This window comes from Cherax quadricarinatus, chromosome 81 (assembly GCF_038502225.1).
Source record: "Cherax quadricarinatus isolate ZL_2023a chromosome 81, ASM3850222v1, whole genome shotgun sequence".
In the NCBI taxonomy this organism is placed as follows: domain Eukaryota; kingdom Metazoa; phylum Arthropoda; class Malacostraca; order Decapoda; family Parastacidae; genus Cherax; species Cherax quadricarinatus.
Window position 1 is genome coordinate 13197901 of NC_091372.1, and position 20756 is coordinate 13218656.

At 42.2% G+C, this 20756-nt stretch overlaps 1 protein-coding gene across 1 annotated transcript in view; it reads right to left on the reverse strand.

The window, feature by feature from the left end:
* LOC128699753 (threonine aspartase 1) overlaps positions 1-16797 on the reverse strand; it is a 65304-nt gene extending 48507 nt beyond the window's left edge. The window contains exon 1 of the mRNA XM_053792484.2: positions 16624-16797. Coding sequence (XP_053648459.2) covers positions 16624-16751 — 128 coding nt within the window. The 5' untranslated portion in view covers positions 16752-16797. The remainder of the gene's footprint in view (positions 1-16623) is intronic.
* Positions 16798-20756: the final 3959 nt, after the last annotated feature.

The following is a 20756-nucleotide window of genomic DNA, read 5'->3' on the forward strand; positions in this document are numbered from 1 at the left end:
GTGTGTGTGTGTGGCTGTGTGTGTGTGTGTGGCTGTGTGTGTGTGTGTGGCTGTGTGTGTGTGTGTGGCTGTGTGTGTGTGTGTGGCTGTGTGTGTGTGTGTGGCTGTGTGTGTGTGTGTGGCTGTGTGTCTGTGTGGCTGTGTGTGTGTGTGTGTGTGTGTACTCACCTATTTGTACTCACCTATTTGTGGTTGCAGGGGTCGAGTCCTAGCTCCTGGCCCCGCCTCTTCACCGGTTGCTACTAGACCCTCTCTCTCCCCGCTCCATAAGCTTTATCAAACCTCGTCTTAAAACTGTGTATGGTTCCTGCCTCCACTACGTCATTTTCTAGGCTATTCCACTGCCTTACAACTCTATGACTGAAGAAATACTTCCTACTATCTCTCTGACTCATTTGTGTCTTCAACTTCCAATTGTGGCCTCTTGTTTCTGTGTCCCCTCCCTGGAACATCCTGTCCTTGTCCACCTTGTCTATTCCAAGCAGTATTTTATATGTCGTTATCATGTCTCCCCTGACCCTCCTGTCCTCCAGTGTCGTCAGGCCGATTTCCCTTAATCTTTCTTCATAGGACATTCCCCTTAGCTCTGGAACTAACCTTGTTGCAAACCTTTGTACTTTCTCTAGTTTCTTGACGTGCTTTATCAAGTGCGGGTTCCAAACAGGTGCTGCATACTCCAGTATGGGCCTGACATACACGGTGTACAGTGTCTTGAATGATTCCTTACTAAGGTGTCGGAATGCTGTTCTCAGGTTTGCCAGGCGCCCATATGCTGCAGCAGTTATCTGATTGATGTGTGCTTCCGGAGACATGCTCGGTGTTATACTCACCCCAAGATCTTTCTCCTTGAGTGAGGTTTGCAGTCTTTGGCCACCTAGCCTATACTCTGTCTGTGGTCTTCTGTGCCCTTCCCCTATCTTCATGACTTTGCATTTGGCAGGATTAAATTCGAGAAGCCATTTGCTGGACCAGGTGTCCAGTCTGTCCAGGTCTCTTTGAAGTCCTGCCTGGTCCTCATCAGATTTAATTCTCCTCATTAACTTCACATCATCTGCAAACAGGGACACTTCTGAGTCTAACCCTTCCGTCATGTCGTTCACATATACCAAAAATAGCACTGGTCCTAGGACCGACCCCTGTGGGACCCCGCTCGTCACAGGTGCCCACTGTGATACATCATTACGTACCATGACTCGTTGTTGCCTCCCTGTCAGGTATTCTCTGATCCATTGCAGTGCCCTTCCTGTTATATGCGCCTGATGCTCTAGCTTCTGCACTAATCTCTTGTGAGGCTGTGTGTGGCTGTGTGTGTGTGTGTGTGGCTGTGTGTGTGTGTGTGGCTGTGTGTGTGTGTGGCTGTGTGTGTGTGTGTGTGTGGCTGTGTGTGTGTGTGTGTGGCTGTGTGTGTGTGTGTGTTGCTGTGTGTGTGTGTGGCTGTGTGTGTGTGTGTGTGTGTGTGGCTGTGTGTGTGTGTGTGTGTGTGTGTGTGTGTGTGTGTGTGTGTGTGTGTGTGTGTGTGTGTGTGTGTGTGTGTGTGTGTGTGTGTGTGTGTGTGTGGCTGTGTGTGTGTGTGTGTGGGGCTGTGTGTGTGTGTGTGTGGCTGTGTGTGTGTGTGTGTGTGTGTGTGTGTGTGTGTGTGTGTGTGTGTGTGGCTGTGTGTGTGTGTGTGTGTGTGTGTGTGTGTGTGTGTGTGTGTGTGTGTGTGTGTGTGTGTGTGTGTGTGTGTATGTGTGTGTGTCTGTGTGTGTGTCTGTGTGTGGCTGTGTGTGTGTGTCTGTGGCTGTGTGTGTGTGGCTGTGTGTGTGTGGCTGTGTGTGTGTGGCTGTGTGTGTGTGGCTGTGTGTGTGTGTGTGTGTGTGTGTGTGTGTGTGTGTGTGTGTGTGTGTGTGTGTGTGTGTGTGTGTGTGTGTACTCACCTAATTGTACTCACCTAATTGTGGTTGCAGGGGTCGAGACTCAGCTCCTGGCCCCGCCTCTTCACTGATCGCTACTAGGTCCTCTCCCTCTCTGCTTCCTGAGCTTTGTCATACCTCTTCTTAAAACTATGTATGGTTCCTGTCTCCACTATTTCACTTGCTAGGCTTCAATGTGTGTGTGGCTGTGTGTGTGTGTGTGTGTGTGTGTGTGTGTGTGTGTGTGTGTGTGTGTGTGTGTGTGTGTGTGTGTGTGTGTACACTCACCTAATTCACTTAATTGTGATTGCAGGGGTCGAGACTCAGCTCCTGGCCCCGCCTCTCCACCGATCACTACTAGGTCCTCTCTCCCCCTGCTCCATGAGCTTTATCATACCTCGTCTTAAAACTATGTATAGTTCCTGCCTCCACTACATTACTTGCCAGACTATTCCACTTCCTAACTACTTTATGACTGAAGAAATACGTCCAATTGTGACCCCTTGTTTCTGTGTCCCATCTCTGGAACATCCTGTCTCTGTCCACCTTGTCTATTCCACGCAGTATTTTGTATGTCGTTATCATGTCTTCCCTGACCCTCCTGTCCTCCAGTGTTGTCAGACCGATTTCCCTTAACCTTTCGTCATAGGACATTCCCCTTAGTTTTGGAACTAGCCTTGTTGCAAACCTTTGCACTTTCTCTAATTTCTTGACATGTTTGACCAGATGTGGGTTCGAAACTGGTGCTGCGTACTCCAGTATGGGCCTGACGTACACAGTGTATAAAGTCTTGAACGATTCCTTACTGAGGTACCGGAACGCTATTCTCAGGTTTGCCAAGCGCCCATATGCCGCAGCAGTTATCTGGTTAATGTGTGCTTCTGGCGATGTACTCGGCATTATACTCACTCCTAGGTCTTTCTCCTTGAGTGAGGTTTGCAGCCTTTGGCCTCCTAGCCTATACTCTGTCTGCAGTCTTCTTTGCCCTCCTCCAATCTTCATGACTTTGCATTTGGCGGGGTTAAATTCTAGGAGCCAGTTTCGGGACCACACATCCAGTCTGTCCAGGTCTCTTTGTAGACCCGTCTGGTCCACATCTGATTTAATTCTCCTCATTAACTTCACGTCATCTGCAAACAGGGACACTTCTGAGTCTATCCCTTCCGTCGTGTCGTTCACATATACCAAGAATAGCACTGGTCCCCAGGACTGACCCCTGTGGGGCCCCGCTAGTCACTGGCGCCCACTGTGATACCTCATCATGGACCATGACTCACTGTTGCCTCCCTGTTATTCTTTGATCCATTGCAGTGCCCTTCCTGTTATACGTGCCTGTTCCTCTAGCTTTTGTACTAATCTCTTGTGAGGAACTGTGTCGAAGGCCTTCTTGCAGTCCAAGAAAATGCAATCAACCCACTCCTCCCTCTCATTTCTACTTCAGTTACCTTGTCATAAAACTCTAGTAGGTTTGTGACACAGGATTTGCCTTCCATGAATCCGTGCTGGCTGTCGTTTATAATCTTGTTCTGCTCCAGGTGCTCCACCACTCTCCTGATGATAATCTTTTCCAAGACTTTGCATGCTATACATATCAGTGACACTGGTCTATAATTTAGTGCTTCATTTCTGTCTCCTTTCTTAAAGATGGGGACTACATTTGCCTTCTTCCATACTTCAGGTAGTTGTCCAGTTTCAAGGGAAGTGTTGAAGATTTTGGTTAGTGGCACACGTAGGTTGTGTGTGTGTGTGTGTGTGCGTGTGTGTGTACTCACCTATTTGTGGTTGCAGGGGTCGAGTCTTAGCTGTGTGTGTCTGTGTGTGTGTCTGTGTGTGTTTGTGTCTGTGTGTGTGTGTGTGTGTGTGTGTGTGTGTGTGTGTGTGTGTGTGTGTGTGTGTGTGTGTGTGGCTGTGTGTGGCTGTGTGTGGCTGTGTGTGTCTGTGTGTGGCTGTGTGTGTGTGTGTGGCTGTGTGTGTGTGTGTGGCTGTGTGTGTGTGTGTGGCTGTGTGTGTGTGTGTGTGTGTGTGTGTGTGGGGCTGTGTGTGTGTGTGGCTGTGTGTGTGTGTGTGTGGCTGTGTGTGTGTGTGGCTGTGTGTGTGTGGCTGTGTGTGTGTGTGTGGCTGTGTGTGTGTGTGGCTGTGTGTGTGTGGCTGTGTGTGTGTGTGGCTGTGTGTGTGTGTGGCTGTGTGTGTACTCACCTATTTGTAGTTGCAGGGGTCGACAATTAGCTCCTGGCCCCGCCTCTTCACCGGTTGCTACTGGGTCCTCTCTCTCCCCGCTCCATGAGCTTAATCAAACCTCGTCTTAAAACTGTGTATGGTTCCTGCCTCCACTACGTCATTTTCTAGGCTATTCCACTGCCTGACAACTCTATGACTGAAGAAATACTTCCTAATATCTCTCTGACTCATTTGTGTCTTCAACTTCCAATTGTGGCCTCTTGTTTCTGTGTCCCCTCCCTGGAACATCCTGTCTTTGTCCACCTTGTCTATTCCACGCAGTATTTTATATGTCGTTATCATGTCTCCCCTGACCCTCCTGTTCTCCAGTGTTGTCAGGCCGATTTCCCTTAATCTTTCTTCATAGGACATTCCCCTTAGCTCTGGAACTAACCTTGTCGCAAACCTTTGTACTTTCTCTAGTTTCTTGACGTGCTTTATCAAGTGCGGGTTCCAAACAGGTGCTGCATACTCCAGTATGGGCCTGACATACACGGTGTACAGTGTCTTGAACGATTCCTTACTAAGGTAAGGTGTGTGTGGCTGTGTGTGTGTGTGGCTGTGTGTGTGTGTGTGTGGCTGTGTGTGTGTGTGTGGCTGTGTGTGTGGCTGTGTGTGTGGCTGTGTGTGTGGCTGTGTGTGTGTGTGTGTGTGTGGCTGTGTGTGTGTGGCTGTGTGTGTGTGTGTGTGTGTGTGTGTGTGTGTGTGTGGCTGTGTGTGTGTGTGTGTGGCTGTGTGTGTGTGGCTGTGTGTGTGTGTGGCTGTGTGTGTGGCTGTGTGTGTGTGTGTGTGGCTGTGTGTGTGTGTGTGTGGCAGTGTGTATGTGTGGCTATGTGTGTGTGTGGCTATGTGTGTGTGTGGCTATGTGTGTGTGTGGCTATGTGTGTGTGTGGCTATGTGTGTGTGTGAATATGTGTGTGTGGATGTGTGTGTGTGTGTGTGGCTGTGTGTGTGTGTGTGTGTGTGTGTGTGTGTGTGTGTGTGTGTGTGTGTGTGTGTGTGTGTGTGTGTGTGTGTGTGTGTGTGTGTGTGTGTGTGTGTGGCTGTGTGTGTGTGTGTGTGTGTGTGTGTGTGTGTGTGTGTGGCTGTGTGTGTGTGTGGCTGTGTGTGTGTGTGGCTGTGTGTGTGGCTGTGTGTGTGTGTGTGTGTGTGTGTGTGTGTGTGTGTGTGTGTGTGTGTGTGTGTGTGTGTACTCACCTAGTTGTACTCACCTAGTTGAGGTTGCGGGGGTCGAGTCCGAGCTCCTGGCCCCGCCTCTTCACTGATCGCTACTAGGTCACTCTCCCTGAGCCGTGAGCTTTATCATACCTGTGTGTGTGTGTGTGTGTGTGTGTGTGTGTGTGTGTGTGTGTGTGTGTGTGTGTGTGTTTCTTTTCAACAAGTCAGCCGTCTCCCACCGAGGCAGGGTGACCCAAAAAGAAAGAAAATCTCCAAAAAGAAAATACTTTCATCATCATTCAACACTTTCACCTCACTCATACATAAACACTGTCTTTGCAGAGGCGCTCAAGTACGGCATTTCAGAAGTCCCTCCAAACTGCCAATATCCCAAACCCCTCCTTTAAAGTGCAGGCATTGTACTTTCCATTTCCAGGACTCACGTCCGGCTATATAAAAATAACTGGTTTCCCTGACTCCCTTCACAAAATATTACCCTGCTCACACTCCAACAGCTCATCAGGTCCCAAAAACCATTCGTCTCCATTCACTCCTATCTAACATGCTCACACATGCTTGCTGAAAATACAAGCCCCTCACCCACAAAACCTCTTTTACCCCATGACTCCAACTTTTTCGAGGACGACCCCTACCCCGTCTTCCTTCCCCTACAGATTTATATGCTCTCCATGTCATTGTACTTTGATCCATTCTCTCTAAATGACCAAACCACCTCAACAACCCTTCTTCAGCCCTCTGACTAATACTTTTAGTAACTCCACACCTCCTCTTAATTTCCACACTCCGAGTTCTCTGCATAATATTTACACTACACACTGCCCTTAGACAGGACATCTCCACTGCCTCCAGCTGCCTCCTTGCTGCAGCTTTTGCAATCCAAGCTTCACACCCATATAAGAGTGTTGGTACCACTATACTTTCATACATTCCCTTCTTTGCCTCCATGGATAACGGTTTTTGTTTCCACAGATACCTCAACGCACCACTCACCTTTTTTCCATCATCAATACTGTGGTTAACCTCATCCTTCATAAACCCATCTGCTGACAAGTCAACTCCCAAATATCTGCAAACATTTATTCTTCCATACTTCCTCTCTCCAATGTGATATCCAATTTTTCTTTATCTAAAATCATTTGATACTCTCATCACCTTACTCTTATCTATGTTCACTATCAACTTTCTACCTTTACACACCCTCCCGAACTCATCCACTATGCAACTTTTCTTTAGAATCTCCCATAAGCACAGTATCATCAGCAAAAAGTAACTGTGTCAACTCCCATTTTGTATTTGATTCCTCATAATTTAATCCCACCCCTCTCCCCAACACCCTAGCATATTTAATATACAGATTTAATATACAGTGGAACCTCGGTTTTTGTATGCCCTAGTTTGTAATAACTACGTATACTAGTTATTCTCTATGAAATGTATTTTTTGTTAATATTTCCCATAAGAAATAATGTAAATCCAATTAATCCATTCCAGACACCCAAAAATATTAACAAAAAATGCATTTTATAGAGAATAACTCTAGTTTTACACACAAACTAGGGCATACGAAAACCGAGGTTCCACCGTATATTTAATATATATAAATATATTATCAACCGCCCAGGGAGGTACTAACGTCCATCCGAGTGTAAAATGTAAGCCTGTAATTGTTTTACATGATGGTAGGATTGCTGGTGTCCATTTTTCTGTCTCATAAACATGCAAGGTTTCTGGTATGTCTTGCTACTTCTATTCACACTTAGGTCACACTACACATACATGTACAAGCATATATATACACACACCCCTCTGGGTTTTCTCTTATTTTCTTTCTAGTTCTTGTTCTTGTTTATTTCCTCTTATCTCCATGGAGAAGTGGAACAGAATTCTTCCTCCGTAAGCCATGCATGTTGTAAGAGGCAACTAAAATGCCAGGAGCAAGGGGCTAGTAACCCCTTCTCCTGTATACATTACTAAATGTAAAAGGAGAAACTTTCGTTTTTCCTTTTGGGCCACCCCACCTAGGTGGGATACGGCCGGTGTGTTGAAAGAAAGAAAGAAATATTATCAACCGCCCAGGGAGGTACTACCGTCCTGCCAAGCGAGTGTAAAATGAAAGCCTGTGATTGTTTTACATGATGGTAGGATTGCTGGTGTCCTTTTTTCTGTTTCATAAACATGCAAGATTTCAGGTAAGTCTTGCAATCTCTACTTACTCTTAGGTCACACTACACACACGTTTTTTTTTTTTTTTTTTCAACAAGTCGGCCGTCTCCCACCGAGGCAGGGTGACCCAAAAAAGAAAGAAAATCCCCAAAAAGAAAATACTTTCATCATCATTCAACACTTTCACCACACTCACACATTATCACTGTTTTTGCAGAGGTGCTCAGAATACAACAGTTTAGAAGCATACACATACAAAGATACACAACATATCCCTCCAAACTGCCAATATCCCAAACCCCTCCTTTAAAGTGCAGGCATTGTACTTCCCATTTCCAGGACTCAAGTCCGACTATATGAAAATAACATACATACATGTACAAGCATATATATACATACCCCTCTGGGTATTCTTCTATTTTCTTTCTAGTTCTTGTTCTTGTCTATTTCCTCTTATCTCCATGGGGAAGTGGAACAGAATTCTTCCTCTGTAAGCCATGCATGTCGTAAGAAGCGAATAAATGCAGGGAGCAAGGGGCTAGTAACCCCTTCTCCTGTATATATTACTAAATTTAAAAGGCAAAACTTTCGTTTTTCCTTTTGGGCCACCCCACCTTAGTGGGATACGGCTGGTACGTTGAAAGAAGAATAATAATATATTATAAAATATTTTTTTTTCAACAAGTCAGCCATCTCCCACCGAGGTAGAGAATTTTTTTGTGAAGGTAATGACACCAAAAGTACAAAATTGATGGAAAACTTACAGAATTAAACAGGCACAAAGTGGTCTGGGCACAATTTACAAAGCAATGATTTAACCGATGTGTAAATTTTAAGCCAATCAACTAAATTCTTAAGCTATTTTGGTAGGACGTCTTCCATTCTATCAAGCAGGCACAAAAAATCACCTGTTCAACTATGTACTTAAACTATCATATAAAGTGCAAAGAAGTTGGTAATTTGGCTAAATTTATACAAAATTAAAAAAAAAATCCAGTTTCAAGAGAGTCCACAATAAACATAGACATTCCTGGCACTAAAACAACATTTTTTTTGTTCGTTAATCATGTCCCCAGCCTCTCCTATATTACCTTTGCCTCCAATTTTGAATCCATCGCACAAAAATAGAAGATTTACTCTATTACTCGGATAATAATATATAACCAGGAATGATTGGTTATGGTTTATGATGTCCCAATAAATGAATCAGACCTATTAAAATTCCATAAAACAGATTAGGGGTGTAGGGAGGCATTATTCATCCTCAGGAAAGTAAAATTAATATTCCCACTACTTTGAGCTCAATTTCAAACTATATCTTGTCCCAAAACCAACAAAAATTATTTCAGTAGTATGTCTTCCATTCTATCAAATGGTACAAAGAAAGTCAATAAAACCACAAAAAACTTCTTATGTTGCTATTTTAAACAATGCACACAGTTCGAGTTTTGCTTTTCCTATCGTGCACCATGGGGCAGGATTTCTCTTATGCTGTGTACAAAGACCTATTCTCTTATATCTAGGCCAAAATTTACCACTCACAGCTTATCTGAGTGAGCTGAGCTCATAACACAAAACTATGTGAGGGGGCCCTGGCCTTGATGACGTAGTTCTACATGACAGCCGCTCCCACCAAGGGAAAAAGTGGTTAAATTCTTTGGATCAAGACAATCCCCCTCCCCAACACGGATGGGTCACCTAGTCAAAATAATAACTGCTTCAAGGACAATTTTTTTCATTTAAATAGTTCAATTTACAGCCAAAGAGCTCTTATTTTATTTACAGGCTAAGGTTTGTTATTCTACCTCAGCTCAATTTACAGGTTAAAATCCATTATACTACCTCAGCTCATTTACAGGCCAAGATCTGTTATCCTACCTCAGCTCATCATTTCACAGCCCAGCCATCTCTATGGTGAACAAATTATAGTTGACTAACACCTAGGCACTTAGTTACTGATTAGTGAACAGGGGCAGAAATTTTAAGGAGATGCAAATACATTTTGCCAAGCCCAGCCCAGGAATTGTTGCTGGGTTCTGGTTGCGAGACAAATGCTTCACAAGTTAGGAATTTTTTTTGATGCAATTTAGCCAAAAAATAGAAATGTGTGACACTTCTGTAGTACAGTGTAGTACTTATAGCCTACAAGTGATTTTTGTATGTCAATTACAATAAACAAATTTGAAACTTTATCATAATTTAATATTTTAAAATAATAACAATAACATTGTAATTCAGAGGGCTGAGAGGAGTTATCAAGGTAGTTTAACATGTGGAGAGAGAAAGGTGGAAGATAGAAGTCATCCCAGGAACGGACAGAGGGGGGGAGAGGTTAAAAAGGCTTTGGGTTCCAAGGGCTTGAGCATTCAGCAGGCTTGTGTATGTCAGAAAGTGAATGGAGACAAGAGGCTTTTAGTGGACATGCTGTTGGTGTGTAAGCAAGGTAATTTATAAGCTACTATTGAGAGAAAGCTGGGTTAGTGAGAGTATAGGTAATGAGGAGTATAGGGCAGATTTAAGAATGCAGTGTTAGAGAGTGGGGAAGTTCTGCCAAGAAATTTTTCAGAGAATAAGAAAAAGTTTTGGAGTGAGATTAATAGGTTGAGAAAGCCTAGGGAACAATTGGATCTGACAGTTAAAAACAGAAGAGGAGAGTTATTAGATGGGGAGTTGGAGGTGTTGGGAAGGTGAGTATATTTTGAGGAACTGTTAAATGCTGATGAAGAGAGGGAAACTGTGATTTCATGCCTCGGCCAGGGAGGTATAACATCCTTTAGGAGTGAGGAAGAGCCAGATACAAAGATGGCGAAGGTGCTTGAGACAATAGGTAAAATGAAAGAGGGTAAAGCAGCTGGGATTGATGGGATCAAGACAGAAATGTTGAAAGTAAGTGGGGATACAGTTTGGGAGTGGCTGGTAATTTTGTTCAATAAATATATGAAAGAGGGGAAGGTACCTATGGACTGGCATTCACCATCTATAGTTTCTTTGTATAAAGGAAAGGAGAACAAAAGAGAATGTAAAAATTATAGAGGAAGAAGCCTGTTGAAAATACCACGTAAAGTGTATGGTAGAGTTATTACTGAAAGAATTAAGGGTAACATGAAGAGCAGGATCACAGATGAAAAAGAAGGCTTTAGGAAGGGTAGGGGATGTGTAGACCAAGTGTTTACATTGAAGCATACAAGTGAACAAAATTCTGACGAAAGGGGAAATCCTGCCAGTATTTAGGCTGAAAAATAGGTTGGTTGGTGGGTTTGAAGCGAGGCACCGAGGCAGGCAGATCAAACCCAACCACCACAGCAAGGCACTGAGACAGGCAGATCAAACCCAACCACCACAGTGAGGCACTGAGGCAGGCAGATCAAACCCAGCCACCACAGTGAGGCACTGAGGCAGGCAGATCAAACCCAGCCACCACAGCGAGGCACTGAGGCAGGCAGATCAAACCCAGCCACCACAGTGAGGCACTGAGGCAGGCAGATCAAACCCAGCCACCACAGCAAGGCACTGAGGCAGGCAGATCAAACCCAACCACCACAGCGAGGAACTGAGGCAGGCAGATCAAACCCAGCCACCACAGCGAGGCACCGAGACAGGCAGATCAAACCCAGCCACCACAGTGAGGCACTGAGGCAGGCAGATCAAACCCAGCCACCACAGCGAGGCACCGAGGCAGGCAGATCAAACCCAACCACCACAGCAAGGCACTGAGACAGGCAGATCAAACCCAACCACCACAGTGAGGCACTGAGGCAGGCAGATCAAACCCAGCCATCACAGTGAGGCACTGAGGCAGGCAGATCAAACCCAGCCACCACAGCGAGGCACTGAGGCAGGCAGATCAAACCCAGCCACCACAGCGAGGCACTGAGGCAGGCAGATCAAACCCAACCACCACAGCGAGGAACTGAGGCAGGCAGATCAAACCCAACCACCACAGTGAGGCACTGAGGCAGGCAGATCAAACCCAGCCACCACAGCGAGGCACTGAGGCAGGCAAATCTAACCTAGCCACCACAACGAGGCACTGAGGCAGGCAGATCAAACCCAGCCACCACAGCGAGGCACTGAGGCAGGCAGATCAAACCCAGCCACCACAGCGAGGCACTGAGGCAGGCAGATCAAACCCAGCCACCACAGCGAGGCACTGAGGCAGGCAGATCAAACCCAACCACCACAGTGAGGCACTGAGGCAGGCAGATCAAACCCAGCCACCACAGCGAGGCACTGAGGCAGGCAGATCAAACCCAACCACCACAGCGAGGCACTGAGACAGGCAGATCAAACCCAGCCACCACAGCAACAGAGTCGCCTATTCTCGGGATTTGTTGCATGTTCCAAATTATACAACATTCTTTTCATAAGTACTAATATAATTAATTTATTTGTTTAATGTATTTGTTTTGGTTTAAAATTCAGCAACAATAAATACTGTACTAAAGGCACAACATTATTATACTGTATAAGCTTTCCTCTTAGTGATTTTACTCTGCACCATTATTCAATTTATAGACAAGTGATATTAAACTATTCTTCAATGCTCCATCATTACAATTTAAGCAAGACAGTACAGCAGTTACAAAATACCTCATCTTACTTGATTCGTAACATTAAAAGATGAAATAAAATACATTTTTTATGAATTATAATTATTATAAATTAAGAATATTAAATATTGCATGAAGAAAGACCTAAGAAACTTAATACTGTATTCTATAAGCAATGTGATCATTTTTATTTTTGTCAGTAGAGGACTTTGCCCATAAAGCAAAAATCACAACTACAACTGTATGAAAATTTCTTAATATGCATACCTATGGACTATATTTTTTGTAAATAAAGTATTATTATTATTAGTGGTAGTATTATTATCGTAGAGGTCCGTCTGCAGCAAGCAGGCAGTAGAGCAGTCAGGTCAACATTATTACCACACCTGGGATGCACAAGGTGACCCGACACTTGGTCACAGCCGAGGTCACCACGTGACAACGCGCTGCCAGCCCCTGGGGACAAACACCCCATTAACACAAGAGACATCTCACACATTTCCTAGAAAGGAATACATAGCAGAGGCCAAGACACTAAAAGAAAAAAATAAGGAACAAAAAGAGCAGTTTTTTCTACCAAGTAATAAGGCAACCCTCAACCATTAAATGTATTTCAGGACACTTGAAGAAGCAAAGAATAATCAAACCAGAATGAAAACAGCCAGGTAAACAACAGAGGGACTAACAAATACTAAAGATTTTATATTAAAACATAGATGGGTGTATTCTCAAAAAGGCTAGAGATGAGACTATAAACGAAAAGGATATTTATAATCACAAAAAAACGCTAAACCTGTATGTAAACGATAAGGAATCCAATAATGTGAATGTACAGCACTGAGTGTGAAGAGAGAGAGCTGGAAAGAAAGAAGGTGCATTAGCAATATTAGTACAAAAAATCTCTAAAAGCTATAAAAAAATTAAAATCCAAAGCACAAACACTGCTGAAATTTTAACAATAGAAATCCAAAACAAAGATAAAAAATCATAAATATAAATGAATGCAATCCACTGTTTAACAACACATGGGAGAGAGAAGAATCTAACACCATATGTTAGGGTCTACTCAATACAGTCAGACTCCTAAATTTAGGGAGATGGGGGTTCCTATGTCATGGAATTCAATTTCCCAGCAATAACCCATGAATGAAAGCCCCTCCTTTTTTGAGGAAAAGGGAGAATGCGGGTGGCTTGGTGCATGATCCCAAATTAGAAACTACCACCAGTATTCCATTAAAAACCTGCTCAATTGCTCTCTCCATAACCAAATCTTTTTTCTGGTCATTCTCTCTTATTTTAATCTAAGCTATTGTTTCAACATGATACTAAATGCTCTTGTGCTATTGCTTTACACCAAGTAACAAACTTTTGTTGCTAAACATGACATTATACGAAGAAAAATGGGATGAACAGTTATTACCCATAACAACTCTTATCTACATCAAATCTGCCAAACTGAACTCGAGTTCTCTCAGCACTGTTGCAACCTTCAATTATCTGTGGTCAACCCATCTTCCAACTTCAATAACGAGCCTGTGGTTTCAAACTATCTAAACGACAACAATATCTCTTTTGATGCCAGAAGTAAGTCACCCAATTATTTAATGCTGGTTAATTATACATAAATACAGGTTAATTAAGTTTAGGTTACCCTAATTTAACCTCAAATATCTTGTTAAAATTCAGTCTTGGTTTGGACCATACAGAAACTGACACACTGTAATGAGCACTAGCTATTGTATAAGAGGTTGATATGGTCAGATAGCTCATATAACAAGAGACTGTTGTGCTTCAATAAGACTGTTTATGGATGCTTTCAAGGCAGAGGTTACAATGCAAGTTACAGTTCTATAGAAAAGTACTTATTCAACCTACCATTTTTTAAATGCATATAAAGTTGCAGCAGCCTTGGTTTCAATATGTTTCCTGGCAATCTACTTCATATTTTTACCACTGAAACTGTTTGCCAATTATTTTTCCCTCTAACTGCTGTATATTACAGCTGGACTGGGAACAACACATACATATGTAAAACACAGTGTGCAAGACCTGATAAACCTTTGTCAACTGTCTCTTTATCATGGTGCATGGTACAACTGCATGACTGACTGACTTGATTGACTGACTGATTGATGATGACAATGATGATAATGAAGGCAATGACAATGTTGATGATGATGTACCACACTTTTCTGACTAAAATGATTAAGTCCTTTGAAAATTTATGTCGAGTATGTCTCAGTCTTCCCGTGTTATTTTGAATAAATTCATATATTTTAAACGGAATTCACAAAATTAAGAACTTTAGTTTGGGTATCACCTTTGTCAAACATAAAGACTATTATAATGACTTACAAAACTTGGGGAAACATTAGGCCACAGGAAATTCTATCTGATATTTAGCATTGTGCAGTATAAATGTTAAGCTATAGCCTTTGTGAAGCTAGTGATGCTCATAATATTGCAATGTACTATGCCTAATTATGTTGCAGTGTCACTAACAAACTCACACTATCAAACTCAAGAAGAACCTTCAATTACCCTCAAGTACAATTTCTTGATCATTGTCTGTATCAATGATATTCAATGCTTCAAAGAGAAAAGGAGACATTAAGTGCATATCTTAATGTAACACAGGTGTGGAAGCCTTATGCAATGTCCCTAATTTGCCACTTTTCACTATGAACACCTCAATTTACCAATTATTTACATTCTTGGTTGTTCAACTTACAATTGAGTCTTTATATAGGAAACAATTGTACAAAAAAGTTGTGTCAAACATGTTCGTACTGTAATTTAGAGATTGCAAAACTGTATTTGGTTCTTAAATAATCAGTTTCAAGTGTGGATGGCTCTAACTTCAAATATTTATAAGTCATGGGCCTTCTCTATATTGGAGAGAAGGCAGGTCAATTAATTTTTCCAATATACAGAGAAGGGCAATACAGGACTGCGTCCAAATTTCTCTTTTGTAAATTTCGACATGTTAATAATGTACACATATCGTACAGAATACCAACAAAATGAGTTAAGACACATGTGCAACATCTGGATATCTTTACTGTAGACATTTTGCCATCAAGTGGCTTTATCAATATAAATTCAAGGACATAATGGGAAAAACAGTAAAACTATATACAAAAGATACAGCCACTGGATGGCAAAACATCTACAACAAAGATACCCAGATCCTGCATATGCATCTAATTCTTAATATTAATAATGGTAAAAAATTACTGCAAACAAAATATAAATGTGAGAATGTGTGTGATAGTCAATAAATATTGCAGTGAATAACAGAGTTTTGGATGAAAAAATGGAAGATGCATCCAAATTAGAGTTGGAAGCACAGACATTTCAGCAGGCACATGAGAGCACTTTAGACTGGGGTGGAGGTGAGTGGTTTGAGGCTGCTGAGCAACCAACTGTAAGTTCAAGCAAGCAAGCAATCCATTCTTGCACCACAATGCTGGTAGACTGTAGACTGTTCCCTGGTTATGCTTGGCCAACTTACTACCAGTGATTAACTATGTATTTTTACAGGTTCATGCAACTTAACTAATTGAACTAAACCTAAAGAAAATAGGAAGTTTAAAGGAAAAATTAAAGCAGTAAAATGAGGACAGATTGAAGTAATACAATATCTCTGAAGTGACTGAGAAATTAGTCAGCCAAGTTTGAGTAAGTACAGTGCCTGTACTATGAATGATGGTGAATGTGTATTTACAATATCAGGCCTATATGTTGTATTCCTGACATTACATAACTGTATTATCATTGTTTTTTAACACCAGCCACTTACCACTAGCGCTCAGTTGGGGACTCAAGAAGAAAACTCATTCAATATCAACTGCTCCCTGTCTGTCTTTCCAGGAAAATGCACATCATTATCTTATATGATACCATAACTGCCTTTTCTTAAATATATATTTTAAGTATATACTGTATGTCCTATTAAGCATTATTGTCACCCATCAATCATCAGTGATTACATAGCATATTTAACTCCCATGGTGGATAGCTGTAGACGAGAACTAGTGAGAGTCAGCGATAATAGCAAGATAGGAGAAACTAGTCAACATACCCCACCCACCACATACATGGAAGAGTCTCTCAAGATGCTCTCTGAAAAGTAAATTAAAGTATGCAACTTTGTACTACATAGTAGAGGTTTTATTTCCTCATTATGTTGTCTGTTAATGGTTCCAGGAATCATTGCCCAGTGGCCCAGTCTCAGATTAGGCCTCCTAAATTGGGAAGAAAACATCAAAAGTAGAATATAATAACTACTAAGAAATGAACAGGAAAGTAAAAAAAATTAAGTATATACTGAATGTAATCGAAAGTTTGCAGAATTTACCTGCCCTCTTATATATTCACAAGACAGGAAGCAAAGACTAGCAATCCTGCCAGAATGCACAACATTTAGCAGGCTTTACTACACATTCAAATGACAGAATGGTAGCACAGTACTGTACCTCCTTGAATATTTATCAACCAACATGCCATCATTAGTCAACTGTGCAAAACCACTTACTTACCCATATGGAAAAGAATGATAGTGTTTCTTAACACTTTCAAACAGGGGCAAACAATTAATAAGGTTTGATGACCTGACTAACCTAGGAGGAACAAGGCCACCAGGTAAAGGATGTGACTGGGCATCAAGGATCTGTCTGGCCAGCAGCACGGGGTTCCTTACCCCTGGAACAGCACCAACTGCCCCATGACGTAGTGTGTGTCCATCCATTACACTTGCATCACACTCGACTCCGCCTGATATTTAAGATAGATTACATCAGTAGCTAATATTATTTTGATTACGCTTGAACAGTGACCCTTAATTCAATACAGATTTCCTAAACTTAATTCATTACAACTTTCCCCACTTACATGGGAAAGCAGAGAAGAATGTTTTCTCTGTAAACCGTGCATGTCGTAAGAGGCACCTAAAATGCCAGGAGCAACGTGCTAGTAACCCCTTCTCCTGTATAAATTACTAAATGTAAAAAGAAGTAAAATTTTCATTTCTTCATCTTGGGTCCCCCTGCCTAGGTGGGATACAGCCACTGTGTTAAAAAAAGTAATTAGGGAACAAATTCATACAGTAAATTCAAGATTTAGTATGTACGTAAGTGTCTGGTTGACTTTCGCACAGGTTTCACTAGGCTAAGCTTTTGTAAACTTGCTCCTTAGCCCTTAGAGGGTCGAGACCACCTGATCTCAAACTAGCTCTCAGGGTCGGAGAATTTAAATATATATACAGTGGACCCCCGACATTCGATATTAATCCGTTCCCGAGAGCTCATCGAATGTCGAAAATATCAAAAGTCGAATTAATTTTCCCCATAAGAAATAATGGAAATCAAATTAATCCGTGCAAGACACCCAAAAGTATGAAAAAAAAATTTTACCACATGAAATATTAAGTTTAATGCAATAGAATAATTACAATAACAACAATAACAATAGATTAATAACAATAGAATAATTGACACTTACCTTTAATGAAGATCTGGTGATGATTGATGGGATGGGAGGAGGGGAGTGTGGATGGTGTTAGTGTTTAGAAGGAGAATCCCCTTCCATTAGGACTTGAACTGGCAGCCTCACCATGCCTTACCACACTGTGTATGCCACTATGATTCTTAAATCTTTCAAACCAACCTTTGCTGGCCTTAAATTCACTCACATCACCACTAGCTGCAGGCAATTCCTTTACCAAATCATCATGCACTCCGACACACGCACTCCACTTTTATACTTTGCAATTATCTCTTTCTTCATTTCAATAGTCATTAGCACCTTTTTTCTCGAAGGGTTGGCACTAGAAGCTTTCTTGGGGCACATAGTTACTTATTTTGCAGAAACAAGCACCAAAAACAGTGATAATATGGAATGTACCGAATGTATCCTTAGATGTGCACACACTGGCTGGCTTGTAAACACTGGCACACATGGGGCAGTTCAGGCCACACGTGGACACGTCTCGTATGAATCGTATCGAATGTCGGGTTTTCCATCGAATGGAGAGGCAAAATTTTTGCGTTAAAATGCATTGAATGTCGGATTTATCGAATGTCGATGTCATCGAATGTCGGGGGTCCAGCCGTATCCCACTGAGGTGGGGTGGCCCAAAAGGAAAAATGAAAGTGTCTCCTTTTAAATTTAGTAATATATACAGGAGAAGGGGTTACTAGCCCCTTGCTCCCAGCATTTTAGTTGCCTCTTACAACACACATGGCTTACGGAGGAAGAATTCTGTTCCACTTCCCCATGGAGATAAGAGGAAATAAACAAGAACAAGAACTAGAAAGAAAATACAAGAAAACCCAGAGGGGTGTGTATATATATGCTTGTACATGTATGTGTAGTGTGACCTAAGTGTAAGTAGAAGTAGCAAGACGTACCTGAAATCTTGCATGTTGATGAGACAGACAAAAGACACCAGCAATCTTACCATCACGTAAAATAATTACAGGCTTTCGTTTTACACTCGCCTACTACCTAGGATATACATATATATATCTCCATGGGGAAGTGGAACAGAATTCTTCCTTCGTAAGAGGCGACTAAAATGCTGGGAGCAATGTACTTAGCAACCCCTTCTCCTTTATATACAGTGGACCCCCGCTTAACGATCACCTCCAAATGCGACCAATTATGTAAGTGTATTTATGTAAGTGCGTTTGTACGTGTATGTTTGGGAGTCTCAAATGGACTAATCTACTTCACAATATTCCTTATGGGAAAAAATTCGGTCAGTACTGGCACCTGAACATACTACTGGAATGAAAAAAGTTCGTTAACCGGGGGTCCACTGTATTACTAAATGTAAAAGGAGAAACTTTCGTTTTTCCTTTTGGGCCACTCTGCCTCGATGGGATATGGCTGGTGTGTTGAAAAAAAGAAATATATTTATATATACGTAATTTATAATTTATACATATATGGAGATGTCCTGTCTAAGGGCAATGTGTGGTGTAAATATTATGCAGAGAATTCGGAGTGTGGAAATTAGGAGAAGGCGTGGAGTTAATAAAAGTATTAGTCAGAGGGCTGAAGAGGGGTTGTTGAGGTGGTTTAGTCATTAAAAGAGAATGGATCAAAGTATAATGACATGGAGAGCGTATAAATCTGTAGGGGAAGGAAGGCAGGGTAGGGGTCTTCCTCGAAAAGGTTGGAGGGAGGGGGTAAAGGAGGTTTTGTGGACGAGGGGCTTGGACTTCCAGCAAGCATGCGTGAGCATGTTAGATAGGAGTGAATGGAGACGAATGTTATTTGGGACCTGACAAGCTGCTGGAGTGTGAGCAGGGTAATATTTAGTGAAGGGATTCAGGGAAACCGGTTACAGTGGACCCCCGGTTAACGATTTTAATCCGTGCAAGAGGGGTAATTGTTATGCGAAATAATCGCTATGTGAATGAATTTTCCCCATAAGAAATAATGGAAATCAAATTAATCCGTGCAAGACACCCAAAAGTATGAAAAAAAAAATTTTACCACATGAAATATACATTTTCCCACACACAAAGAGAAGGATACATGCACAATAGTAGAGTAGTACATGCACAGTATATATTGTGCATGTACTAGTCTACTAAATGAAGAATAAATGACACTTACCTTTATTGAAGATGCAGCAATGACTGATGAGACACTGTGTCCTGGGAGTGCCTTTTCCTCCTGAGTACTGTAGGTCCTGTTTGGCATTTTCTTCCAGAACAGGCCTTATCACACTGTGTATGCCACTACGATTCTTAAATCTCTCAAACCAACCTTTGCTGGCTTTAAATTCACCAATATGAGCACTAGTTCCAGGCATTTTTCCCTGTTCACCTGGGTGTTAGTCGACTTGTGTGGGTTGCATCCTGGGAGACAAGATTAAGGACCCCAATGGAAATAAGTTAGACAGTCTTCGATGACACTGACTTTTTTGGGTTATCCTGGGTGGCAAATCCTCTGGGGTTAATTGTTTCTTGGTATTCTCAATAAGCCACACCAACAACGGTGCTACAGCAGCAGCAGCAGCTGACAGTGCAGCAGCAGCAGCAGCTGACAGTGCAGCAGCAGCAGCAGCTGTACCACCAATAGTAGCGATGGTTGATTGGGGTTTATTATACAACCTGGCCAGCTCGGAGACATGCACTCCACTTTCATACTTATCAATGATCTTTTTCTTCATCTCTATTGTAATTCTCACCCTTATTGCTGTAGGGTTGGCACTAGAAGCTTTCTTGGGGCCCATGGTCACTTATTTTCCAGAAAAAGCACCGAAAACACTGTAATAATACGAAATATTCCGATTGTATGCTTGGATGTTACCGCGGAGGCTGGCTGGTAAACAATGCCACCGGCGGAACATGTGAGCGTGGCTCAGGCCGCACATTGGACGCGTCTCAGACGAAAATCGGTAAGCGGGTTTTTAAGCGGTATGTGAGGCAAAATTTTTGCAATTAAAGTAAGCGGTATGCGAAATAATCGCTATGTGATGCCATCGTTATGCGGGGGTCCACTGTATTTTTATATAGCTGGACTTGAGTACTGGAAATGGGAAGTACAATGCCTGCATTTTAAAGGAGGGGTTTGGGATATTGGCAATTTGGAGGTATATATTATACAGTGGACCCCCGGTATTCGATGGCATTGGTATTCGATAAATCCGGTATTCAATGCATTACAGTGGACTCCCGGTTAACGATATTTTTTCACTTCATAAGTATGTTCAGGTGCCAGTACTGACCGAATTTATTCC